Source organism: Microtus oregoni, unplaced genomic scaffold (genome assembly GCF_018167655.1).
Source record: "Microtus oregoni isolate MIOR12 unplaced genomic scaffold, Mior012 000043F_ref0000047, whole genome shotgun sequence".
Classification (NCBI taxonomy): Eukaryota; Metazoa; Chordata; class Mammalia; order Rodentia; family Cricetidae; genus Microtus; species Microtus oregoni.
Window position 1 is genome coordinate 4,778,638 of NW_024543210.1, and position 25,007 is coordinate 4,803,644.

General features: G+C 41.2%; 1 protein-coding gene across 5 annotated transcripts in view; it reads right to left on the bottom strand.

Moving 5' to 3' along the window:
• Positions 1-25,007, bottom strand: part of Evl (Enah/Vasp-like) — a 148,781-nt gene that overhangs the window by 97,534 nt on the left and 26,240 nt on the right. Inside the window, exon 1 of one of the 5 annotated variants that reach the window (XM_041633080.1) lies at positions 4,739-5,062. The exons of 1 other annotated variant lie outside the window; for it this stretch is intronic. In XM_041633080.1, the coding sequence (XP_041489014.1) occupies positions 4,739-4,761 (23 nt within the window). In that variant the 5' untranslated portion in view covers positions 4,762-5,062. Of the gene's footprint in view, positions 1-4,738; positions 5,063-25,007 lie in introns of those variants that run through there. 3 more of the 5 variants (XM_041633077.1, XM_041633083.1, XM_041633082.1) reach the window with 3 other exon arrangements.

Consider the following 25,007-nt stretch of genomic DNA (forward strand, 5'->3'; position numbering starts at 1 on the left):
CCACACTGATGCCAAGCAAGCAGATGTGTCCAGACTTTGTCTTCAATGATAAGGTCCTAAATGGGTTGAGATTATCATGTAAGAAGTGACTGGCAGCATCTGTTGACGTTTTTTCCTCTTTCCTTTCCCTTAACCTCACCTGAGATGTAATTCCTCAGCACTGTGCAGCCAACCACTTAAGTACTGGTCCACTCACCACATGACAGCAGTCCTGAAATGGAAAGGACCAAACTCTGGCTCTTGACATTTGCATGGGTGCTTCAGGCTTACAAACTTCATGTCTTTTCTGAGCCTACTCCTTTTGGCCCATGTCAACATTCCAATACAAGGCCAGGAAAAAAAAACTATAACATTTCCCAAGACCAGATTTAAGTTAGAATAAAGAAAAAGAAGTCGGTTGGAGTTTGAACCTCAATCATTCTATGAAACAGAACCAAAACAGACTCAAAATAGTAAGTCCCCACATGACTGACACATTCCAACAGGGTTTTACACCTTGGAACTGGTGTACAGGGTACCTTCTGGAAATAAATCAGAATCACCACGTATACTAAGGGTTCTAAGAAACAGAGGTCTGTGAAGCTTGTGGAAATGCCCCTGTATCCAGGTCCTATTGTCTGTAGGAACACCAGGATTACAGGTGTGTGCTACCACACTTGGGTTTCCACAGTTCTGGGGTATTCAAACCCAGGTCCATTAGTGTTCAGCAAGCACTTTACTGGCTAAACTATCTCCTTAGATCTCTAAAACGTTTTTTGAAGTAAAAAACACTCTAGTATCATTGAAAATCAAAATTAAAAGGGCCAAATTCAAATGACCCAAGTTTACCACAACAGCAAGCTACAGCAGCATGCCTGGTGTTATAGTTCCATGGTGGGAAAAAATTCTATAACCCTTGAGAAATGCCAGTCACTTCTCCAGCTTTTAGGATCTTGTATCTCTGGGTGTAGGGTGCAAGCAGCAGTAAATTCCTTATGTGCTCCCGCACATTGGTGTTGGGCTGAGACACTTCTTAGCACTGTCAAGTCAGCTACCAGCTGTTCAGAATGCTCTTCTGGTCCAGCATACACCACAGCATAAATCTCAGGAGGGCACTGAGTTAACCACATGGCTTGCTTGCTTTTATTCCTCTCAGAATCCTGGTTAACTAAAATGTGTTGATTGCTAAGTACAGCTCTCCTATATGTCAAGCAGTGTTAAGAACCAAGGAAAGAACATTTAAGAAAGACAGGATTCACCAAAGCTCTCAATAAAGAGTGATGGCATGCAAACATTTTCTATCAAAATTAGATTCCTTTTTTGAGATGAAAATGGTCATTGTGCCCTCAGTGTCCTCTTCTCCCTTCATCTTCATGTAGAAATGACTGATATAATTTGTAAATTATATTATCCCATTTCATACTGACAACAGCAGAGATTTTTCTGGTAAGAATGGCCATCCCATTGTCCAGATGAGAAAGTTGACACAAAGAAAGATCTAGAGACTTGCTAGGCCCATGGAGGTAATATGCAGCAGTAGCAGGATTATAAACCACTGTTCATCAAGACCTCTACAGAGGAGGGGCTGTGTATCAAACTGACCTGGCCATAGTTGAGCCTCTTAAGCACCACTTGTATAGCGAGTTGTCTAAGGATTCAACCAAGCTCACGCCAAAGATATAGGAAGCTGGGTGTGGCGGCACAAGGCTACAATCTAAGAAACTGAGAGACAGGCAGGAACATCAGAGTTCAAGATCATCTTGGCTATATAGTAAGTTTGAGGTCAACCTGGGCTCAGTGAGACCCTGCCTCAAAAACAAACAAAAAGGAGGAAAGAAAAATAGAGAAAAGAGAAAAAGAAAGAGAAGAAAAGATGTGGAAGAGTCTGTATCTGTACAAACCATGAACAGGCTGGTTTCTTGGCATTATAGTATAGCAACATAAACAACATTTACATGTATTTGGCACCATTAGTAACCTAAAGGTGATTTACAGCATTCAGGGTGAGAAACTTAAGTAAATTGCACATAATCCTTCATTTCATATTCGGTGTCCTAAGGGGAGTTCTGGAACCATCAAAATGTAGATGCTAAGGAAGGGCTGAACTTGAACTGCTTCTCTGCTCCTGATGTCTTCTGTGCTCCCTCGCTGCCTTTGCCTTAAATTTCTCATCTCTGGATCTGTCTGCTTTTCCTAACTCAATGGATCTGAAAGTCTGGTCCCGAAACCTGTAGTACCAAAATTACCCAGGAAGTTATTAAAACTAGGGTGCCATACTCCTCTCTAGTTCCAAGGGCATCCCACCACCATAATCTGGCTCTCAGGTACACAAGCTCCTGGACTAAAGAATGTCATCTGTCTGTACGGTACTAAAGTAGTGTGCAACTGTATCTATCAAGATTCTTTGCTGACAATTTGGGCAGAATCCTGAAGCAGGAAATAACAAACTCCCATTTCTAGTCTACTTCCCGTAATGCCATTTTCTCAGTTAATCCGAGTAGAAGACTTTAACCCCCTTTCACCAAGTCTTTCTTGGCTTTGGGGTCAGAGTCTATCACAGTGAGAACAACTTTGTTGCTCCTTCCTCCTTAACCACAAATCAAAACTCTAAACTCTGCTCAAAGAGGCATTAAAGGCTGACTCCATTCAGAAAAAATGCTAACAACAAAATCTGAGCTTTACATTACCACAGCTATCTTAGTTATTTTCCTGTTGCTGTGATAAGACACTATGACCAAAGCTATTAAAAAAAGAAAAAGTTGGGCTGGAGAGATGGCTCAGTGGTTAAGAGCATTGCCTGCTCTTCCAAAGGTCCTGAGTTCAATTCCCAGCAACCACATGATGGCTCACAACCATCTGTAAAGAGGTCTGGCGCCCTCTTCTGGCCTTCAGGCATACACACAGACAGAATATTGTATACATAATAAATAAATAAATAGAAATAATTTAAAAAAAAAAGAAAAAAGAAAAAGTTTATTGGGGGCTTACAGTTTCAGACAGTAAATCTATGACCATCATCATGGTGGGAATCATGGCAGCAGAAAAGCATGGCACTGAAGCAGTAGCTGAGAACTTACATCTTGAGACACAACAATGAGGAAGAGAGAAAGAGAGAGCTAATAGAATGGCATTAATTAAGAGAATGGAGTAGGCTTTTGAAACCTCAAAGCCCACCCCCAATGGCACGCCTCTTCCAACAAAGCCACACTTCCTAATGTGGGGCCAACAGGAGACCATGCGTCCAAATATATGAACCAGTAAGGTCCACTCTCATTTCTACAATTTATAGAACTTCTATAGCTCTTAAAAATGTTATTACATTTATTTACATGTGCACATGTGTGTGGAGATCAAAAGACAACTTGTAGGAGTCAGTTATCACCTTCCACCATGTGAAAGGATTCAAACTCTGACTCAGTCATAGCTGTAAGCACCTTTACATGCTGACTCATCTTACTAGACCAGAGCTTAAGTGACTCCTAGATAGTAAGGCTAATCTTGAAAACAAGACCAGAACCCTTAAGTGTGCATCTACTGCATCACACCAGACACTACATAAATAGTTCCCTAAGGAAGCTATTCTAAAGCACTGAGCATGGTCACTCTGAAAGGGCACAGGTCTCGTATCATCAGGGCTGTTGCCACATGGAAAGGCTTTCCTTACCACACGTCCACTCCATTCAGAATAATGCAGACACATGCTCTGAAACAAAGGATAACTTCTGGAACCCAAGGCATCAAGTTTAGAGCAAAGGGTGGAGACAACTCTTTGCAGCTTACTTTTCTATGTATGTAGAAATCTCATAATCTCCCATCTGCTCTCTGGGTTGGCTGGCTCTTCTCTTACAGGTTCAATGTCTATTGCAGTAACATTCAGAAGGAACAAAAAAAAAAAAAAAAGGCCTGTCAAAGAAAAGCTGAGGTGCCGCACAATCACCCTCTCTGCCAGTCAATGTGGTATTTACGCCCAGTTCTAAGCCACATAGGAATTCCACTGGCAAAAAGAAGGAGCTGTCAGGCACAGACCCATATATATACTTGTCCATAGAAAAGGGCAGAGAAAGATCTGAACGCCTCTGTTCTGCCTCCTTTATTCTCATTTCGTAGACACTATCTCTGTTGGCACATCCCTTCCTACATTCAGACCCAGGGATAGCTTCCTCGGGAAGAGATGGAGGAGCAGAAGGAAGAAGTCACAAAGGATCTAATCTGAAACACTGATGATGACAACAGCGGAAGAGCCCCGGAAAGAAGCACCCAGTTAAACGTTGTCAAGCATATCCCAGAAAGCAGCCTAGCTGCCGCTTTAATAACAGGAAACCAGAGCCAAATCCAAGCCAGTCATGCAGATCCCTTTGCAGAATTTTTCACCGTAGCCGCTACGGTTCTCTTTTTTGTAAAGCAGCATTAGACTGCATGAGTTTGACAAAGGAAGAAAACAAAAGATAGCAAAAGACTCATTCTGGACACACAGTTGCTATTCTGTATTCATAACTCTATACCAGCAAGAACAGCTTGCAGGATGCACAAGGTGGGATCCTCCACAAATTTACACAAGATCAAACCAATTATCCATGCTGCACTTCCATGCAGTAAACATCCCTGAACCTCACCACCTTGATAAAACCGCACCAAATGTAGACAAGAATGAATCCCTTTTTGTGTGTAGAACCAGCCAGAGCCTAAGCAGTCATTACACAGCAAAAACCTAGAGAGAACAAAAACCCAGCATCAGACTGAGAGAAAACCCAAAACATACCTGAATTCTTCAAATGCAAACATGACCTAGTCAGAGGCAATTTCCTTGGATTGTATGACAGCCTTTTTGGTACGGAGGACAACCATTTAGTCAGTCAGATGGTGCAAAGTGAAGGAAAGAAGAAATGAGGTTTCCACACCCCCTAATATTCTGAAGTAAAAGGCTCTCTGCAGACAGGGGCCTGCAGCCTCCAGCTCCGCCAGCTGCTGACAAGCGGCAGCTAACAGGGGAGGCAGCTAGAAAACCATGTGATCATTCCAGCAAGTCTGATTAATGCAGTGAATGCTTAGACTTCAGGCTGGGAACTGGATTAGTCTAGAGAAATAAGTCAAACCCAGGGTGCGCCTAGGATCCTGGGTAAATCACGTAACACATTCCACCTCCAAGAATTGTGTATGGTGGGGTGCGGTTTTTGCAATGAGAATGAGACCTCCTCTATTGTGATCTGCCTAATGACCTCATCTTCCGAAGGCTGCTGCTGCTACAAAGATCAGACGTGACCCATGTTAGAAAGGAGCATCAGATAAGTGATGACCAGGCTACCTTTCAAGGACAGCCAGAGAATGGAACGATTGTTCTGAATCTAATGTGCTGCCCTACTGACAAACTAGCACAGGTGCACATGCTGCTCCAGTGCCACAATCAAAGTTCACACTCACCACCATGCCATACCTAAAATGACCCTGGAGGGCCACCATAATTAGTGGTCTCCTTTATTTGATTATTCATTTACTGGGAGAATAATGTCAGTTCCTTGAAGTACAAAAATGGCTGTAATAATTTCAGAATAGAAGAGAAAGGAAATGAGATGTCAGCCAAAAAGAAAGAGAAATGTTTACCCGTTTGTAAAGCTCAGGCTGGCAAGATTTGGCAAGTGTACTGAGGCTGCCTCCTGAAACCTGCCACGAAGGAAAATCTTCAGCATTTGGATTGCAAATTTTTATAAAATAAGGGAGAAAAAAAATCTCAAATAACAACTTTGAGTCACTCAACCTTTTCACAAATAAAATCAGTTACTAACTGGAATTCCATTTCAGGAAAGTTCTGGAGGCTGACCCTTTTTACAACTATTACCTGAGCTCTGGCCTTCAGCATTTCTGTATCTCTCACATCAGTAACTGGACGTCCTTTCCCATTCTACTCTGAAAGTCTGCCAGAGTACTCTCCAAATAGGATTTTGATGCCACCTTATTTTAACCCTGTGCCCACAAGACTAAGCAAAAACCCTGGATTATGAGGTATTGTTTCTTCAACTAAAACTTCACAAACACCATCTGGGCAATGGTGGCACACGCCTTTAATCCCAGTGCTTGGTAGGTAGAGGCCAGCCTGGTCTACAGAGCAAGTCCAGGACAGTCAAGGCTATACAAAGAAACCTTATCTCAAAAAACCAAAACAAACACCAAATTCAGTCAGACATTTATGGTTCCTCCTTTCTTGGGTGGTCCTAGCCAAGCCAGGTATGCAATCTGCTGTCCTGTGGTTGCAGAGGTACTTGTTTCTTCTGACTATCTAGGACAGCTCATGGTTTCTCTGCCGTGGACTGTGTGGCATTACAGCATCTGACATGCCACTCCTGACACAGCATGGGTGTTCACAGCTCTGAATTCCTAGCACCTAGGATAGCACTGACAAAAAAGGGTACTCAAAAGGGGGTCACTGAAAGACCCTCCTTTGGCCTGTACCTGTCTCTGGTCTGGGAGAAGAGTGATCCAGTATTCACAGTCCCAAAGGTGCTCTGGGTTGAGGTGAAGCTCTTCATGTGACTATCTCTGTCTCATAGAGAAAGAGCCCAGAACTCTTCAGGAAATACAATGACCAGATGCATGGAACAGACAGATGAGTAAGGGAAATCTAGGGTTCTGAGTCCCTTCCCTGAATCACACCACCACCAACCAAGCTGATCTGGAACACTGTCCCCAGTATTCCTCACAACCCTCTGAGTGTGACCTTCTGGTGACAACAGCTTTTTGACAGAATCACAGTGTAGCAGACATAGGACATTCCAAGTCATCAAACAGCCTGGCTTTAAAATCCCAGAATCCCTACTTGTTAATGCTAACTGATGGCAAGCTAGAAACCCCACAGGTAAAGCTGTAGTAACATGTACACAGCTTGTACATCTCTCTCACATGCCAACAAGGCATGAGTCTAAGTGCTTATAGAGCATACAACACTAAATAGATGGTCTGTACAATCTTTACCGTCTCCCAAGATACTTTCTCATTGTACAGATGATTACTGGGGACTCTTCATAAAGAAACCACCTTCAAGCTGGGGATGGTGGTACACACTTTAATCCCAGCACTCAGGGCAGAGGCAGGCAGATCTCCAAGTTCAATGCCGGCATGGTTTACAAAGTGAGTCTCAGAAAAACCCTGTCTTGGTCAAGGGAGATGCATTTATTTATCTCTTGAGAACTGTGGGATATTGGGTCTCTGAATAGTTAAATCCACACATGTTCAAGTCACTAATGTAAAATGCTATACAGTATTTGCATATATCTATATACATTCCATATGCTTTAACTCATTATTAGCATATAATATCTAATACTATGTAACAATAACATAAGGCCTATATAAATAATTGCTGTTTTACTTAGGAAATAATAACAAGTCTATCCATGTGTAAGGACGGGTGGATGGAGAGCTTCTACACCCTGTAGCTGTTTTCCACCAATAACTCACTGGTGGGGGGCTGATTATATCTTTCTGAACTATGCCCTAAAGTCCTGGCAAGAGTTGGTACAAATAAACGCTAAAAAACTAGCTAGCCGGCCAGCCTGGTCTACAAGAGCTAGTTCCAGGACAGGCTCTAAAGCTACAGAGAAACCCTGTCCCGAAGAAAAAAAAATGATAAGAAATCAAATCCTACAAGCAAGTACATCTTAGACATCACGTCCAGGATCCTCCAAATAACAATAAAAAGGCAAAGCCCGATTTAGTTAAGTATGTTTTCAATATCACATAGCTATAAGTGGACGAACAATGGCTCAGACACTGGTTTGTCTAACTCTAACATGCTCTACTGGTGCCTTAATACCAATGAATCATCTAGTTCAAACTACCTCAAGAAAAGAATTTATTCAATAGATGGTGGGCTGCTAGTGGCTCTAAGAAAGGTGTGCTATGGTTTGGATGTGAACTGTCCTCATAGGCTTGGGTTTGAATGCTTGATCCCAAGATGGTAGGTAGCACTGTTCTGGGGGGATGCAGAGCCTTTAGAGGTAGGGCTTCATTGGAGAGAATGGCTGTTGAGGATGGGCCCTGAGACTTACAACCTGGCTCTGCTTCTTTTTCCATCACTGGTTCTTGTTCTACTAAGATGGAGCCCCAGATACATGCTCCTACTATCATAGAAATGCCTGCTCTTTATTGCTTTTTTGCCATGACAGACCATGAGGCAAAATAAATTCCTTCTTTAAGTTGCCTCTTGGCAGGTCTGTATTTAGTCAAAACAGTGCAGAAAGTAAAATAGCATTGCAGGGCTGGGACATTATGATCTATCTGTTTATACTATCTTATATAGTTGAGCTGAATGTTATAAATACCATATTTTTGTTGTTGTTGTTGTTTTTTCAAGATAGGGTTTCTCTGTAGCTTTGGAACCTGTCCTGGAACTCATCCTATAGACCAGGCTGTCAAGATCCACCTGCCTCTGTCTCCCAAGTGCTGGGATTAAAGGCGTGCGCCACCACCGCCCATGATTACCAGATTTAAGGCAAGGCAAGAGACCTCCGAAGGCTTAAACTGCTCAGATATACTCAGGAAGAAAACAGGTAGAAACCTGAGTTTAAAAGATTTTGGGACCAATGGGAAGAGGAGTCTACCTCTCAGACCAGGCAAATCCTTGACCACATGGTTCTCTTTAAGTGTAAGGAATAGTAACTGAAGTGAACAGCCAAGACTTCTAACAGCTCCAATTTTCTCTGGAATAGGGCTAAAGACTATTTCTGTGGCCATAAAATGTTAAATAACACAAATGGAGGCATCTATCAAAGAGGTGCAGAAAACACATATTCCTGCTTTGGGACTTAGTCTCTGTATGTACTAGGAAGGAATAACTACATGTTAATTTTTCAGGTACTTATTTTTTAAGTTAGTACTTCCATGCAATCCTGAACAAAACAAATACCTTATATAAAATAGAAAGGCTCTTGCAGAAAGTGGAGGAGTCTAGAGTCCTGCTGTGAGATGCCATCACCACCCAAACACATCCTTGGAAGACACCTATTCTCTGGCAGATGCTGTCAGTGCTGGTGCTCATAGACCACCACAGCTGCCCTGATTAACCCATTCTCTCTCTCTCTCTCTCTCTCTCTCTCTCTCTCTCTCTCTCTGTCTCTCTTTCTCTCTTTTTTCAGTGTCATAGTCCTACAATGGTCTCCGCAGTCAGTCCCTGCAACTGTGGCAGAGCACTAGTCCCCCAATCACTGGCAGACTAGGACTTCTCAAAATAAAGAAAGAAAGAAAGAAATTTGGGATGCTATGTACAACACAAACATTAGCACAAATGTTTCCATGTCCCTGACAATTTTCAAAAGCTAAATCAGAATATTTTAAGCAAGTGACCTTAGAGTAACATGAACACCTGAGTTTTGGAAGCAACATGTTTTCTTCTGTCAAATGACCAGTTTTCCAAGAAAGCAAATTTCTGATCTGTGGTGCTCAATCTCACAACAAGAGACCAAGAGGAATCTTTTAAATTCTGTTGTCCTACCAGTTTTACTTGGCAACTGTTTTCCCTTTCACATTTTTAGGTTGTGGGCACACAGCCATGATATACGTGAAACAAAATAAGCACTGAGCACATGAACAGTCTGATGTGCCAATCAAGTAAAACAAGAAAGCAGTCCTGACATTTACGGAAATGAACGTTCACTACTCTCCGTGGAGAGACGAAACAGAAGACATAAATGGAAGTCAGAGTCATGTCTAAAAATACTACTTCCAAATCATGGTCCAACCCGGGGTGTTTCCAATGAGTAGGGAGCACTTGGGAGTGTCCTCAGATGCCTGCTTCTTTCGAGTCTCATTTAGTTCTAATTAATACCCGGCGCTTCTACCCTCCCTCCCCCGTCCTTTTGCACCACGCTGCAGTGCCTTTCCTTGAAAAGTCTCAGCCTCCAGCGCCTCACTGTCCTGGACTCGTCTGCCTCTCACACCTGCCAACCTGGATGTTTCACATGATGAACTCATCGACTTGGTTCCACATTTCATGCACCTCCACTTCCAGCTCTCCTTGGTCCCTAATCAAAATGCCTTTCCCTTCCTCCACAGTGGTTACAGTAAGAAGGAGTTCTGAATCCTAGTGTATTGCTCTCTACTGAAAAACCTCAAGGTTTATTCTTTTTGTGTGTGTGTGTGTGGCCATGTGGGCTAACCAGTAAATTTCTTTTTTTTTTTAATTTATTTATTTATTAAAGATTTCTGTCTCTTCCCCGCCACTGCCTCCCATTTCCCTCCCCCTCCCCCAATCAAGTCCCCCTCCCTCGTCAGCCCAAAGAGCAATTAGGGTTCCCTGCCCTGTGGGAAGTCCAAGGAACCCCCACCTCCATCCAGGTCTAGTAAAGTGAGCATCCAAACTGCCTAGGCTCCCACAAAGCCAGAAGACAGAGACCCACATTGGAGCACCGGACAGAAATCTCAAGGTCCAAATCAGGAACAGAAGGCTTATTCTTAAAGGCTAAGTAAGTCAAGCTCCACACACTACAGTGGGGAAGACAGCATATACTTTGTGAGGATGCTGTGAAGATGATGAAATGCAGGGCACACAGTAACCACAATTGATGGAGGCTCATTTTAGTACATATGTGTCAAAAGCTTACCAAATCTCCTTCCTGACCAAATCAGCTAAAACTCAAATTTTACTATGAAAATAAATAATAAAACAAAACAAAAACCCTTCACGTATTGTCTTATGTTAAGTAACTTGGTCTAGTGCAGGCCCTAGGCCTCTAACTACACAATGTACAGGTCTGACAGAGCTGGCTGGTAAGATCTGAGGAGGCAGCTCCAGAACTCACCAGATTATTATAGCTTATCCCAAGAAATATACATATAACCTATGGTAGTTTCAATGAAAATGGCTCCCATAGGCTCATATATTTGAATTGCTTGTTCTGAAGTTGGAGGAACTATTTGGGAAGGATTAAGAGGTGTGGCCTTGTTGGAGGAAGTATGTCACTGGGGCTGAACTTCTGAAAGTCTATGCCAGGCCTAGTCCTGCTTTCTCTTTGCCTACAACTTACAGATCAGATGTAAGCTCTCAGAGTCATGTTTCCTGTCATGATGATAATGAACTAACCCTCTGAAATTGTAAGCAAGGCCTCAGTTAAATGCTTTCTTTTGTAAGTTGCATTATCATGGGTTTCATCACAGCAGTAGTAACCCTGATCAACACACAACCTTAAAAAAAAAGGCACATCTGCTATATGAATAGAGCTTTTAAAAAATCCTTTGCAGTTTTGGGCCACTATCCCCAAACTTCTCCATTTTAAAAGTGAGAGGTCACTAGCTGTGATCCTTGTGTTTAAGTCCTATCTGAACTTTCAGAAAGTAGAACAGTTAGGCACAGATAGGAAATCTTTGGTTAATAATGTCTTGAAATCACCCAATATCCTAGAATTCTAGATGAATTAATTTTTTTCTAAAAAATTTTAAAAATCAGACCTTTCTTAAATTGACAGAGAATGTATGACTACAACATTGTAAATTAAATTCTATTCCACATTACACAATTCAACTGGACTTCAGTGATAATAAACTTTAAAAATGTAAAGTAAAGCCATTTCATATCTCTATTTTGAGGAAATCTATTTAAGCTACCAAAAGAAAATGTTCTACTAAAAGCAAACATAGTTACATCTTAAAATTCACTACTACTCAAAGTGCAGAATTTTTGCATTCCCATCCACAACAGTTACTCTCCCAGAGATTTTTGTTTGTATTCACTTAATAAATGCTTGAAAAAGGTACTGGAGCCAAGGCTCAGTCTATAAAGTGCTATGGCACAAGTCAAAAGGGCCTGAATTTAGATTCTCAGCATCAACATACAAAGCCAGGCATGCTGGTATAGACATAGGGGTGCATGCCTGCAATCCCAGCAAGGGGAAGGTGCAACAGAAAGATCCCTAAGGCTTGCTGCTCACCAGTCTAGATAAATTAGTAAACTCCAGATTCTGGGATAGATTGTCTCAAAAAATAAGGCTGGATGGAAATACTAATGAGGAAGACACCTAGCATCGAACTCTAGGCTCCACGCACATGCATATACATGGACACGCACACCCAACACTTGAAGGGCTCTTGGTGCTAAACAACATTTTAGATGGTCAACAAACAAATCAGTGAATTGTAGTAGTTTTTTGCTTTTTTTTGGGGGGGGGGGGGGGTCAGGATCTCCCTAGGTAACCCAGGCCTCAAACTCAAAATCTGTCTGCCTTAATCCCTAGAATTACATAAGCACCACCATCTAGTGATTTCATTCTAATGTTAAAGTCCAGATGATAAATGGATGATAAGCCAGGGAATGTTTCAAGTGTGTGTGTGTGTGGGGGGGGGCAAGGAACAGAGAATAGGTGATTAAGACAATGGCATTTGCACCAAGATCTGAGTGACAAGGGTCCAGTTGACCAAGTATCAGGGAATGATCCTAAAATACAAAGAAATCATTTGTGAAAAGGCCCCCAGAGAAAGGGAAACTAACTTCCCAAAATAAATGAATGGAGAAGGAGGAAGAAGAAGAGGAGAAGGAGGAGAAAAGGTGGAGTCTAGCCTCAGCAGCAGCAGTAATAAAAACAGTTTGATTTCAGGTAATCTTTCTCATCATTCAGTTGTTTCATGCAGTCTTAGATATGAATGGAACAGAACAAAGACCAAAAATGCTTCTAAAAATTCTTTAAAAAATGAAGACCACAGTTAGCACTATAGGCTAAGGAAGTATAAGTTCTGTGAGGAGGAGCTTGGCACATTTTGTCATTTTGTTCCAGGGTCAGACATGGAATATTACTTTGCTGGTGAGTTAATCAAATGTTAGTGGACTTAAACAGTTTCACTGGAAGATATTTGTCAAGACAAAAGTTCCAGAATAGATGGAGAAATGGGAAAATGAAGAGCAAGTAAAGCAAGTATGTGATCAATTGAGAAAAAGTTCACCAGCATCACCCGAAAGGGTATGCACTGTCAGCAGATGAGACAAGTCAAAGATGAAGCCAGAATTCACGTCTTCCCAAGTTAAGATCAGACCCCAAAGGCTTATACTGAAGGCTTGGTCGCCAGCCCCTTTAGCTCTTAAGTAGCAGTGGTACTGTTAGTATTGTGATTTGAATGTGTAATGCACCCCCTCCCATACACACTATGGGCTCATGTGTTTGAACATTTGGTCCCACGCTGGTGGTGTCATTTAGGAAGTTCCTTTAAAAGAATGCTGGAGAGCCGGGCAGTGGTGGCGCACACCTTTAATCCCAGCACTCAGGAGGCAGAGGCAGGCGGATCTCTGTGAGTTCGAGGCCAGCCTGGTCTACAAGAGCTAAGTTCCAGGACAGGAACCAAAAACTACGGAGAAACCCTTTCTCGAAAAATAAAAAAAATAAAAAAAAATGCTGGAGGAAGTGGGTCACTGTAGTGTGAGCCTTGAGGCATTATATATAGCTTGGCATCACTTACTGTTCACTCTCTACTTCCTGACTACAGATGCAATGTGACCAGCCTGCCTCCTTATTTGCTATCATCCCACTGTGGCAAGACACCATCCTTGACTTTAAGCTAGAATAAACCCTTCCTTCCTTAAGTTTCTTCTACTCAGATACTTTGCCACAGCAATAAGAAAAATGACTAATACAAGGAGGTAGAACTTAGTGGAGGCCAGCCAGCCAGTCATTAGGACACTAGGATGCTGACCTCTACCTTCTTGATTTTCTGGCTTCTAAGTGAGCAGTTTCCTCTACCACATGCTTCTGCCATGCTGTAGTGTGTTGCATCAGAACCAAGGCAAACAAACAAGTGAACATGGACAGAAACTTCTGACAGTGAGTTACAGTAAATCTATCTTCTTTATAAGTTGAAGGTTCTGAATCTTTTTGTCACAGGTTGGAAAGCTAACGAAGATCTATAGTAGAAGAGTGGTTGTTGCTGTGACTATAGATACTGACATGCAAGAGAGGAGACTTTGGAGAGGGCTGAGTGTGGACAGTCACCTTGCTGGTGCATTTCACATGGAAACCATGAACTTATTTAGAGTAGAGGCCATTTGCTACACGTCAGCAAATAATTTCTCTTCATATTGTCCATCCCTGAGACTTCCTAAGAAAGCACAGTAAAGATGATGGTCTAATTACTCTGGCAGAGTGGGTAAGGGTGCTTGCCACCAGGCCTAATGACCTGAGTTCAATCCCCAGACCCACATGGTAGGTAGAAGGCAAGAACCATCTCCCACAAGCTGTCCTCTGATCTCCATCTACACTAGAATATACATGTGTATAATATGTACACACACAACAAATGCAAATCCTTTTAATTTAAAAAAGGGGGGAGAATGCAAGGGGCTGGAGAGGTGGCTTTTTCAGAGGATCCAGGTTCGATTCCCAGCATCCACATGGCTGCTCAACAACCATCAGTAGCTGTAGTTACAGGGGCTCTGATGTCCATTTGTGGCCTCTGTGGTTACTGTATGCATCTGGTGCATAGACATACATGCAGGCAAAATATTTCTACATGCTGAAAAAAATAAGAACGAATGCGATACCAAACGTGTAGAATTCCAGAAGTTCTGTACAACTCTGAAGATCCAATTAGTACAGTGAACACCAAGCTTGGTACCCACCAAGTATGTACTACTCTGTTGTTTTCATTTTTCCTGCCCCAGGCTCTACCCCTACAAGAAGGAAGCATAAACAACATCCACCTCCTGGAATTGTTGCAAAGATTAAATGAGATGATTTATGTTAAGTGATCATAACACCGTGGTGTATCCTCAAAAAAACATGAATAATAATTGTTATTCATAATAATTGAGGAATAGAGCTCAGGTCCAATTATGAAGCTGTACTTGTAAGCTCAGAGTTTATCACTTTTCCATAAATTATAGGAAAAGGTTAAATTAGACTTCAAAGAAAGCTTACTTTAGAGAGCTCAGTGTGACAGTGTAGTGAAAAAACTCCAGACTCCCTTTTCTATGGAGAACAAAACAAAACAAACAAATAAACAACAACATCAAAAAACCTGGGGAAACATGGCCCAGTCAAAGGGACAGATTAAATGTCAGAAGCAGCCCTGGAGGAAGAGTATGTGAACTGACAAAGGATACCCAATACCGAACTGTAAGGATGCTCCGTGAACTAAAAAGAACTTGGTAACAAGTGAAAGAATTCAGAAGTGCACAAGCACAGTGAAAATATCAACAGACGGAAATGCACACATAATCAAAGCTTCACCACAAGGGTTCAAAGCAGGCTTGCCAGGCAGAAGAATGAGTCAACAAACTCTATGTCAAGGTGTCTGAAATACTGAGTCAGAAGCTGGGTGTGGTGGCACACATCTTTAGAGCGAGTTCCAGGGCAGTCGGGGCTATACAAAATAAATAAATAAATAAATAAAAAAAAACAACCCTGTCTTGAAAAATAAAAATAAAATACTGAGCCAATAGAGGAAAAGAAGTTGAGCACAGTGACATATGCCTATTAGGCTAAAGCAAGAGGATCACAAGTTCAAAGCCAGGCTGGGCTACAAAGTGAGACCTTGTTTCTAAGGAGGGGAAGTAAGTAAATAAAAAGGTAAAGAGAGCTTTGATGGACTTAGAGAGGATTATCAAGTGGAACAACAGATGCATTATGGGAATCTCAGAAGTACAAGAAACAAGGGAAGAGCCAAAAACTCAATGGAAGAAATAAAACTAACAAATCTGAGGAGATAAACAGATAAATCCAATAAGCTCAACAAACTCCACTGACCTACATTAAAATACACAATAACCAAGGTGTCAAAAGTCACAAAGAACTCAAGAAAGTAGCATGAGAGGGCACTAAGCAGCTAACAGAGCCTGCAAGATAATGAAATGATTTCCCACCAGGAACACTGAAGGGTAAGAGGACACATCCAAATTGATGAAAGGAAAAGATGCAATGGGAAATACTACATGTCTTCAAAAGGGGGAAGTTAAGACTTTCTCAGATAAACACAGATGACATTAGAGCTGGTCCACAGAAATGCCAAAGGAAGTCTTCCAAGTTGAACAGACAGTAAGCAGCAACACAAACCTTGCAAACATATAAAACTCCCAGGTGAAGGCATGTACACAAATACAGACACGGGATTCTGTAGTACTGTAATGTAGGTGCATACATAATTTTAAAATTTGTGGCCAAACTTTTAAAAATGAACAAAAAGTAGCTACAAATCCATTTTACTGAATATGCAATAAAGAGTAATAATTTGTATCATATGTTATATAAAAAAGGCTATAGAGTTAATTTATCAAAAACTTACCAGTTTAAAGCAAACTGGAGTAACTTTAAGAGGTTTATGTAATTGTAATCACAGCCACACCAAAAACTATAGAATGTATACAAAAAGAAATGCGAAAGAAATTAAAACACATCACTAAGAAAGTTCAAGAAGGCAGCAAGAGAAGAAAGGGGAAGCAAACAGAAAATAACCAAGTGATAGCAACTACTTTTGATATAAGAGAATTAAATTCTCCAATTAAAAGACATGCTTCGCCGGGCGGTGGTGGTGCACGCCTTTAATCCCAGCAATTGGGAGGCAGAGGCAGTCGGTTCTCTGTGAGTTCGAGGCCAGCCTGGTCTAGAAAGAGCTAGTGCCAGGACAGGAACCAAAAAGCTACGGAGAAACCCTGTCTCGAAAAATCAAAAAAAAAAAAAAAAAAGACATGCTTCGTGGATAAAATGTGATATAGCTAGAGCCATTCTAGACCTAAATTTATACCAGGATGAAAATGACAGAAGACATGGCTGGTACAATAAGAAGCTCCTGAACCTTAAGCCTATCACTGGACACAAAGGAGGGGAATTACATGGTGACAAGAAGATCAGTTCACCAGGAGATACAACAATAATAAACAGACCTCACAACAGATCTCTCAAATGCATGATGCAAACATTGATACAATGAGAAATAGTGACACAACTGTCAAACAAGCTGGCTGGCTGTCCTTTGTCAGGCAAGAAGCTCTTCAAGTGTTGATCTTTGGCACTTTCTTTCCCTCCACACTCAGCAATAGTGAGCAGTGGCAGTAAGCACTGAGAGCAACACAGGTAGTGAGTGCCCTAGAGTGGTGCAGGAATCAGAACTACAGCTGTACAAGCCTTCTGGGTCCAGGGAATCGGGACTCTTCACTTTGTGGCTGGCACTGACTTTCAAGGAAAGCCTAAAATTCCTCAGCCTTGACATTGCTAAGCTCTTACGTAGGCCTACAAAGTCCAGAATCCTTAGCTCTTAATACTTCCTGGCCAGAATACAGCTTTGGCCCAAGTCTGAGACCCTTGTCCCTAAAGACCTGGCAGCTCTTAGCACTCTCCCGGGGTAACCAGGATCTAGTCTTTCCCCTTGTGATTCATTGTAGCCTTTTATGTTTCTTTAGTTTCAGCTTTCCACTTTCTCTTTGCCCTTCTACACTTATTTCTATATTACTGATAGGTTTTATGTATTCCCTGTCAAAATCCCAATGTGGACAGGTGGCATTCACCTATAGTCCCAGCAATGTGGGAAGCTGGGGCAAGAGGATCACATGAGGGCTGGGCAGTGGCACACGCTTTTAATCCCAGCACTTGGGAGGCAAACACAGGCAGATCTCTGTGAGTTTGAGACTAGCCTGGCCTACAAGAGCTTGTTCCAGGACAGCCAGGGTTGTTACACAGAGAAACCATGTCTTAGGAAAGAAGAAAGAAGAAGGAAGGAAGAGGAGGAGGAGGAGGAGGAGGAGGAGGAGGAGAAGATGAAGAAGAAGAAGAAGAAGAAGAAGAAGAAGAAGAAGAAGAAGAAGAAGAAGAAGAAGAAGAAGAAGATCACATGAGCTTGTCACCATCCTGGGCATCAATGGAAGACACTATTTTAAGACAAAACAAACTCCTGATAACATTTTTAAAAAATCAGACATAGAAAATTTTCTATTAAGTATGTTGGCACACACCTATAATCTGTGAATTTGGGAAGATATGGCAGGAAAGAACGTGTTCAAGGCCAGCCTTGACTATAAAGTAAGTATGAGCTTTATAATTAGAAGACCATACCTGAAATATAAAATAAACAATCCTAAAATTCATGCAAAACCTCAAGGGGCTCTGAACATCTAAAATAGCCTTGAAAAAGGACAAAGCTGGAGGTCTCACACTTCTTGTTTTAAAATACACAACCCAATCACCAAGATATGGTACTAGCATAGAGACACAAACAAGATAAAATCCTGGGGCAAACCCTTGAATATATGGTCAAAAGGTCTTCATCAAGCCTCTAAGGATACAGAGAAGGTCAGTGTTCAACACACAGTGCTGGGAAAACTGGACTGCCACACACAGAAAGTATAAAGTTGAACCTCAAGCCCATACATAAGAGTAAACTCACAATAAATCAAGACTTAAAACACCCTACAGAAAGCATAACACTTTCTTTAGTAACTGAGGAATTGGAATTTTCATTATTCCTCAGTTACAAAATCAAATGTCAAAATAGGCAAATGAGAACATGTGAAACTTTAAAACTTCTGCACACAGGGCCTGGCAAGCTGTGGGCAAAGTGCTGGCTGTGCAACTGAGGCTAAGTTCAGCTGCCTAGCGACTACATAAAAAGCTAAGTATGGTAGCCTTGTTCCTGTAATCCCGGCACTGGGAGTGGGAACAGGAGGATCCCTGGGACTTCCTGGTCAGTCAATCTAGGTTAGTTGGTGAGCTCCAGATTCAGGGAGAGAACACATCTCAAAAATATAAGATGAAGAGTGATAAAGAAGTCATGTGATATCAACCTCTGACCTCTGTAAGTACATATTGTACCCACCCACACAAATAAAAAAAAAAAAACCCTGAAAAACAATTTACAAAACAGGAGAAAATATTTGCAGATTACCTATCTGGTCAGTATTTACTATTCAGAATCCATCAGGAAATCCTGCATCTCAACAATAACAAGATCAAAAATCATAAATAGGCAAAGAGCTTGGACAAGTATCTAAGTCTGAGGCCAGCCTAGGCTATGTAACAAAACTTATCTCTAAAACTAATACATACATATATGTTAGGTGGTGGTGGTGCAACCATCACTTTTAATTCTGTCCTCAGGTGGCGGAGGCAGGCAGATTTCTGTGAGTTCAAGCCCAGCCTACATAGCCAGTTCCAGGTCAGGTAGGAATAAGACCTTGTGAGAGGTGAGACATTGTCTACATTTTTTTTTAATTTGGACTGATTAAATAGATCCATATTTACTACCCTGCACAAAACTCAACTCCCAATTGATCAAAGACCTTAGCATAAAACCAGATACACTGAACCTGATAGAAGAGAAAGTGGGAATAGCCTTGAACTCATTGGTATAGACTTTCTGAACAGAACACTGTTATTGCAGGCACTAAGATCAACAATTAATAAATGGGACTTCATGAAACTGAAAAGCTTCTGTAAGGCAAAGGACACCATCTTTAGGATAAAGTGGCACCCTACAAAATAGGAAAAGATTTTTACCAATTCCACATTAGACAGAGGACTAATATCCATAATATATGAAGAAATCAACAAACTAGATATCAAAATACAAAATAATCCAATTTAAAATTGGAGTACAATCAAAACAGAAAATTCTCAATACAGGAAACTCAAGTGGCTAAAAAACACAAATGTTCAACACCTTAGTCATCAGGGAAATGCAAATCAAAACTACTTTGAGATTCTATTTTATACCTGTCAGATTGGCTGAGATCAATAACACAACTGACAGCTCATGATGAAGGTGTGGAATAAGGGAAACAATCATTCATTGCTAGTAAAAGTGCAAACCTGTACAACCACTATGGAAATCAGTGTGGCAATTCCTCAGAAGGATGGGACTTGATCTACCACAAGATCCAGCTACACCACTCTTGGTCATATACCCAAAGGACATTTCATCCTATCACAAGGACACTTGCTCAACCATGTTCATTGTTGCTCTGTTCATAATAGCCAGAAATTGGAAACAACCAAAATGTCCCTCAACAGAAGAATGGATAAAGAAAATGTGGTACATTTATACAAAGGAGTGTTACGCAGCTGTTTAAAAAAGTTATACCGTGAAATTTGCAGAATAATGGATGGAACTAGAAAAAAATCATCTTTAGTGAAGTAACTTAGATCCAGAAAGATAAATATGGTATATATTCTCTTATATGTGGATAGTAGCCATTAAATAAATGACAGGAGATACAGGAATGGAAAGATCGTGTGAGGAGGGAGAAGGGAGATGGGGTTGGTGGAGAGAATGTTGGGAGAGATAGCTAGAATTAAGAGGCATTTGAGGGGTGGTAAAGAAACCTAGTACAGTCAAAATTTTCTAAAATATATGAAGGCAATCATATGAAGTCTCTAAATAATGAAGGAGACGGAGTCCCAACTGGCTGTCTCTTGTAACCAAACTAAGCTTCCAGTACCAGGACTTGGTTACATTCAGTTGACTTGTTAACCAAAGGGGTCCCATAGAAATTTCCAAACAATCCAAGGCTGTTGCTAAAATAATAGGTTACAGCCAGGTGGTGGTGGCGCACGCCTTTAATCCCAGCACTTGGGAGGCAGAGACAGGTGGATCTCTGTGAGTTCAAAGACAGCCTGGTCTACAAGAGCTAGTTTCAGGACAGGCTCTAAAACTACAGCGAAACCCTATCTCGAAAAACAAAATAAATAAATAAAAATAAAATAATAGGTTACTTGCTACAAACTGACAGCAGGGCCAAAGACAACACCCACGGAACTCACTGAACATGGAGAGTCGAGCTGGTGCCTACATAGAACCCCCATTCCTACATTCTAGTGTCTTTGGTACAGGTATTCCTCAGGCTACCAAAAGAGAAATGTAAACACCAACCCAGCATTGATCTACAATGCTGTCCTCTTGTAAAATATGATAGGACAATGGTGGCATATAGCTTGTGGGCGTAAGCCACTAATGTTTTGCCCACTCCACAAGATGGAACCCATACCTGACACTGCTTGGGTGACCACGAACCAGAGACTAGATAGTCCAGAGACCTAGGGTAAAACCAAGTACTACCAGTCTACCAAAAAAAAAAAAAGTACTGATAAAATGACTCCTATACTCATAGATCAGCGCCTTGCTCAGCCATCATCAGAGAAGCTTCCTCCTGCAGCAAGTGGGAACAAATACAGAGACCCACGCCAGACATTATGCAGAGAGTGAGAGACCTTGAAACACACAGCTCTAAATGGGATGTCTTCATCACATCCCTCCCCTTAAAGCTCAGGGAGCCTTACAGAAGAGGAGGCAGAAAGTATGTAAAAGTCAGAAGGGATACAGCACACCAGGATAACAAGTTCCTCTAAATCAAATGAGCAAGGCTCACACGAACTCAGAGACAGAAACAGCTAGAATGGCCTACATAGGCCTGCACCAGGTCCTCTGCATATATATTGCAGCTTTCAATTTAGTGTTTTTACGGGACTCTTGAGTATGTGAACAAGTGGGTCTCTGATTCTTATGTCTTCTCTTGGGGCTCTTTTTCTGCTGTTGGTTTACCTTGTCCAGCTTCAATGTGACCATTTTCTTTTATCTTATTATATTTTATTTTGTATGTTTTGTCACTATCTCTTAGACATCTGTTCCTTTCTAACAGACATAGAAAGGGAGTGGATTTGGGTCAAAGGAGAAATTGGAAGGAACTTGGAGGAACAGGGGAAGTGAAACTGTAATCAAAATATATTATATGAGAAAAGAATCTATTTTTAGTAAAAGTTGGAAATTGGGTTGATTAGTTGGCTCAGTGAATAAAGATACTTGCCACCAAGCCTGGGAAATTCACAAGGTGGAATGAGAGAACAGACTTCTACAAGTTGCCCTTTGACTTCCATATGCATGCACACTATGGTACATGTGCATGTACACACAGTCTAATAAATGTTATTTTTCAAAATTTAATGTTAAAAGTATTATGAACTGATATAAACAATGATAGATAACATGGACAGGGAAGAGCAAAACTAAATTCAAAGTAGATGTTCACTGGGTGCAAATAAATCTCAATTTTTTTAATCAAATGAAAAAAGCATAATTAAACTTGATGTATTGTTCAAAAAAGTTCATGACACTTTTTAATTTGTAATTAAAAACATTAAGTGTTAAGCTTATCAGTATATATACAGTGGACAACTTTTTGGCTATCTAGTGTGCTAACTGCTAAATTTTGGGCTGGATATGAACTTTATAGTTAGGCAGATGCCAGAAAGAAGTGACAACTGGTCTGATTCTACCCTGGTCACACTGCATCTAGATTCAACTATTTGTAAGAATCCTTGATACACTAAAGCGCACTCACCAAGTTGCATGAGGCTCATGTGAGCAGTGTTTAACTTAGGGCAGAGTCAATTTGGGGAAGTCATTGTCATCTTTTAATTCTTGGGCACTATTTTTGGATTATGTAAAATGGATTACTTTACAAAAAATTTAAAGAAGTTAATAACAGCCACATACATGAAGAAGGAAGAGATACCTAGGTCTGTCTTAAAAATCCAATAATCTGCCTCAAAGTCCAGGCAGAATGCTGAAGTACAAAAGCAGAGATAACAGTCATGATTATATTCAGTCATTCATAAATATCTGCTAGGTGCTTACTGTACTGAATATCTAGGCAGACCAGCACTGTCCCAGAGGGCTTTCTACAAGGATGGATGACAGGCATCAGCTACATGTGACTACTGATCAATTAAAACTGGCACTCAAATCACGACTATTCATACAAGTCCATCGACCCTTGGTTGCTGCCGCCACTGCCAAAATGTCCACAGGTGTGCCTTCAGGAAGTTCAAGAGTTGCCTCTGGCAGTAACCGCAGACTCCAGCAGACACAGAATCAAGTAAATGAGGTGGTTGAAATCATGAGAGTCAACGTGGACAAGGTGTTAGAAAGAGATAAGAAGCTCTCAGAGCTAGATGATCGCGCAGATGCACTGCAGGCAGGCACTTCTCAGTTTGAAACAAGTCCTGCCAAGCTGAAGAGAAAGTACAGGTGGAAGAACTGCAAGATGTGGGCGATAGGGATCAGTGTCCTGGTGATTGCTGTCATCATCATTATTGTGTGGTATGTCTTTTAGTGAGGAATCTGGTGAAACCGAAGCCTACTTATTGAGCTTACCTACTGTTTTTTTCCCCCAAAAAATTATTTTTGTTAGTTTACATAGAGTTCAGTGCCTAGGAAATGTGCCCATGTTTTAATATACACTCCAAATGGGGGTGTAAGCTGCCCTGCCCACATTTTGCACAGTGCCTTCACAAAGTTATGCACCGACTAGGAAAGAGGACTTCTGGTGTTCCAGAGTGCTGAAGTCGAGGTGGATGTTGTCACTGATGACTCGCTGTGGATTCCAGGAAGGGGATTCTATTCAGTCAGTTGTCCCCACATCTGACATTGTCTTCAAAACCACATTTTCAAACCTTTGGGTGATTAGATTCCCAGCTCGTGCCTTCCAAAAAGAACACTACTGCCTAGTACAATAATAGGGCGTGCCTTATTTTGATACTGGCTCCTTTTCCTTAAAAGGACCTTCCTTTCTGTAAGCACTACTGACTCCTGCTGTATTTAAGATGCTCTCATGTTAGGTGTGAATGTTTACTTTTCTGTTCTTGTTGTGTATCACTTCTCAAAGAGTATTTTAATCAAAAATAACCCTTTAACAAGTTTTTGTAAAACTATGACCAAAGTTTTTTTTTGCCAAAATGTAAATACAAATAAAATGTCCATAAGTCTGCCCCTAATAGATAAATTCAAACAAATGCCAAATGTAGCTCAAGGTGCCCTTCAAGAAAAAAGTGTTAATTCTGTGTGAGCCTTCAGCATTTTCACAGTCCTTCCTATGCTGTAGATAATGCTACTCCTTCAGATTTGGTTTCTTTCATAGAGAACGTCAGACCTATAGATAAGGCATTTAGCCAGCAGTTTGCAGACTGAACTAGAGGCTGTGGTCTCTAGCGCAGTGTGAGCAGCAGCTCCGTAGCCTCACGTCAGTTTGCACAGCAGAGATCTTGAATGCTGTTTACTGCTTTTACTCATACCCCACTTCCTAAACCGGTTCTCTGTATCGTGCTTGAGGTGAGGCATTGGCCACTTCCAAGTGGAGAGCTAAGCAGAGATGCCTGTTGCTCTTAAGCCATAGCTATTGCCATTTGAGACACTTTCGTTGTATATCTGAGACTTTCATCAAGGCATGGTTCAAAGTTGAGAGTTCAGGCATGAATGAACATAAGAAAGCAGTGAGGAAGAAATGGGCTTTCTTTGCCTATGGCAGTGCTACTAAAATGCCCTGGAATTTGTATATGCATAGCGATATCAGTCCAGACATAATAGAATCTGGTACTAGTTTTTTATTTGTTCCTGACATTACCGAAACAAAATAACTATTGAAAGTATGCCCCTCTATGGGAAAGCAGCATCAGCCTAGGGCCTCTGTCCTACTCTCACCCATAACCTTGGTGCTGTCTTCTCTATACTCATTGGCTCCTGTGTTAACACAGTAATACCTTGCTTGTCTGTGCAGTTAGCTGGGAATGTTCCCGCTACGATGTCCTAAATAAAGTTGTTTATTTAAAAAAAGACTATTCATACATTAAATAACAGGAAGACTATAGACAACATGTGAGAGTGGCCTCATAAGAATGAGGAAATTAATCTGAAGATGCTGAGAGCTCAGTTCTTGTGAGAGGTCACAAGCTATGCTAAAGGGTCACAACTATTCAGAGAGATACAGAAACGTCCTGTAAACACTCAAAAAGAGAGTGCTACCTTGGACTTGAGTGTTAATAATTTAACAAAATGCAGGGCAGCATTTGAATAATAATACTTAAATTAGTGCCATGGCAGTAGAAAGACAAGATGGGCAGAAATCAGAATATTATGTCCACCTGGATGTGGAAACAGACCCGGGACCATGTGGTTCATCACGCCTGTTTTCTATTCTGCTTGCAAAGTATGCCTCTCCATGCATTCAGATTCTAGGAGGATGGTAGTAAGCTATTTTTTGTTTATTAAGATTTTATTTGCTTCTTTTAATATCTATAGGTGCGTTG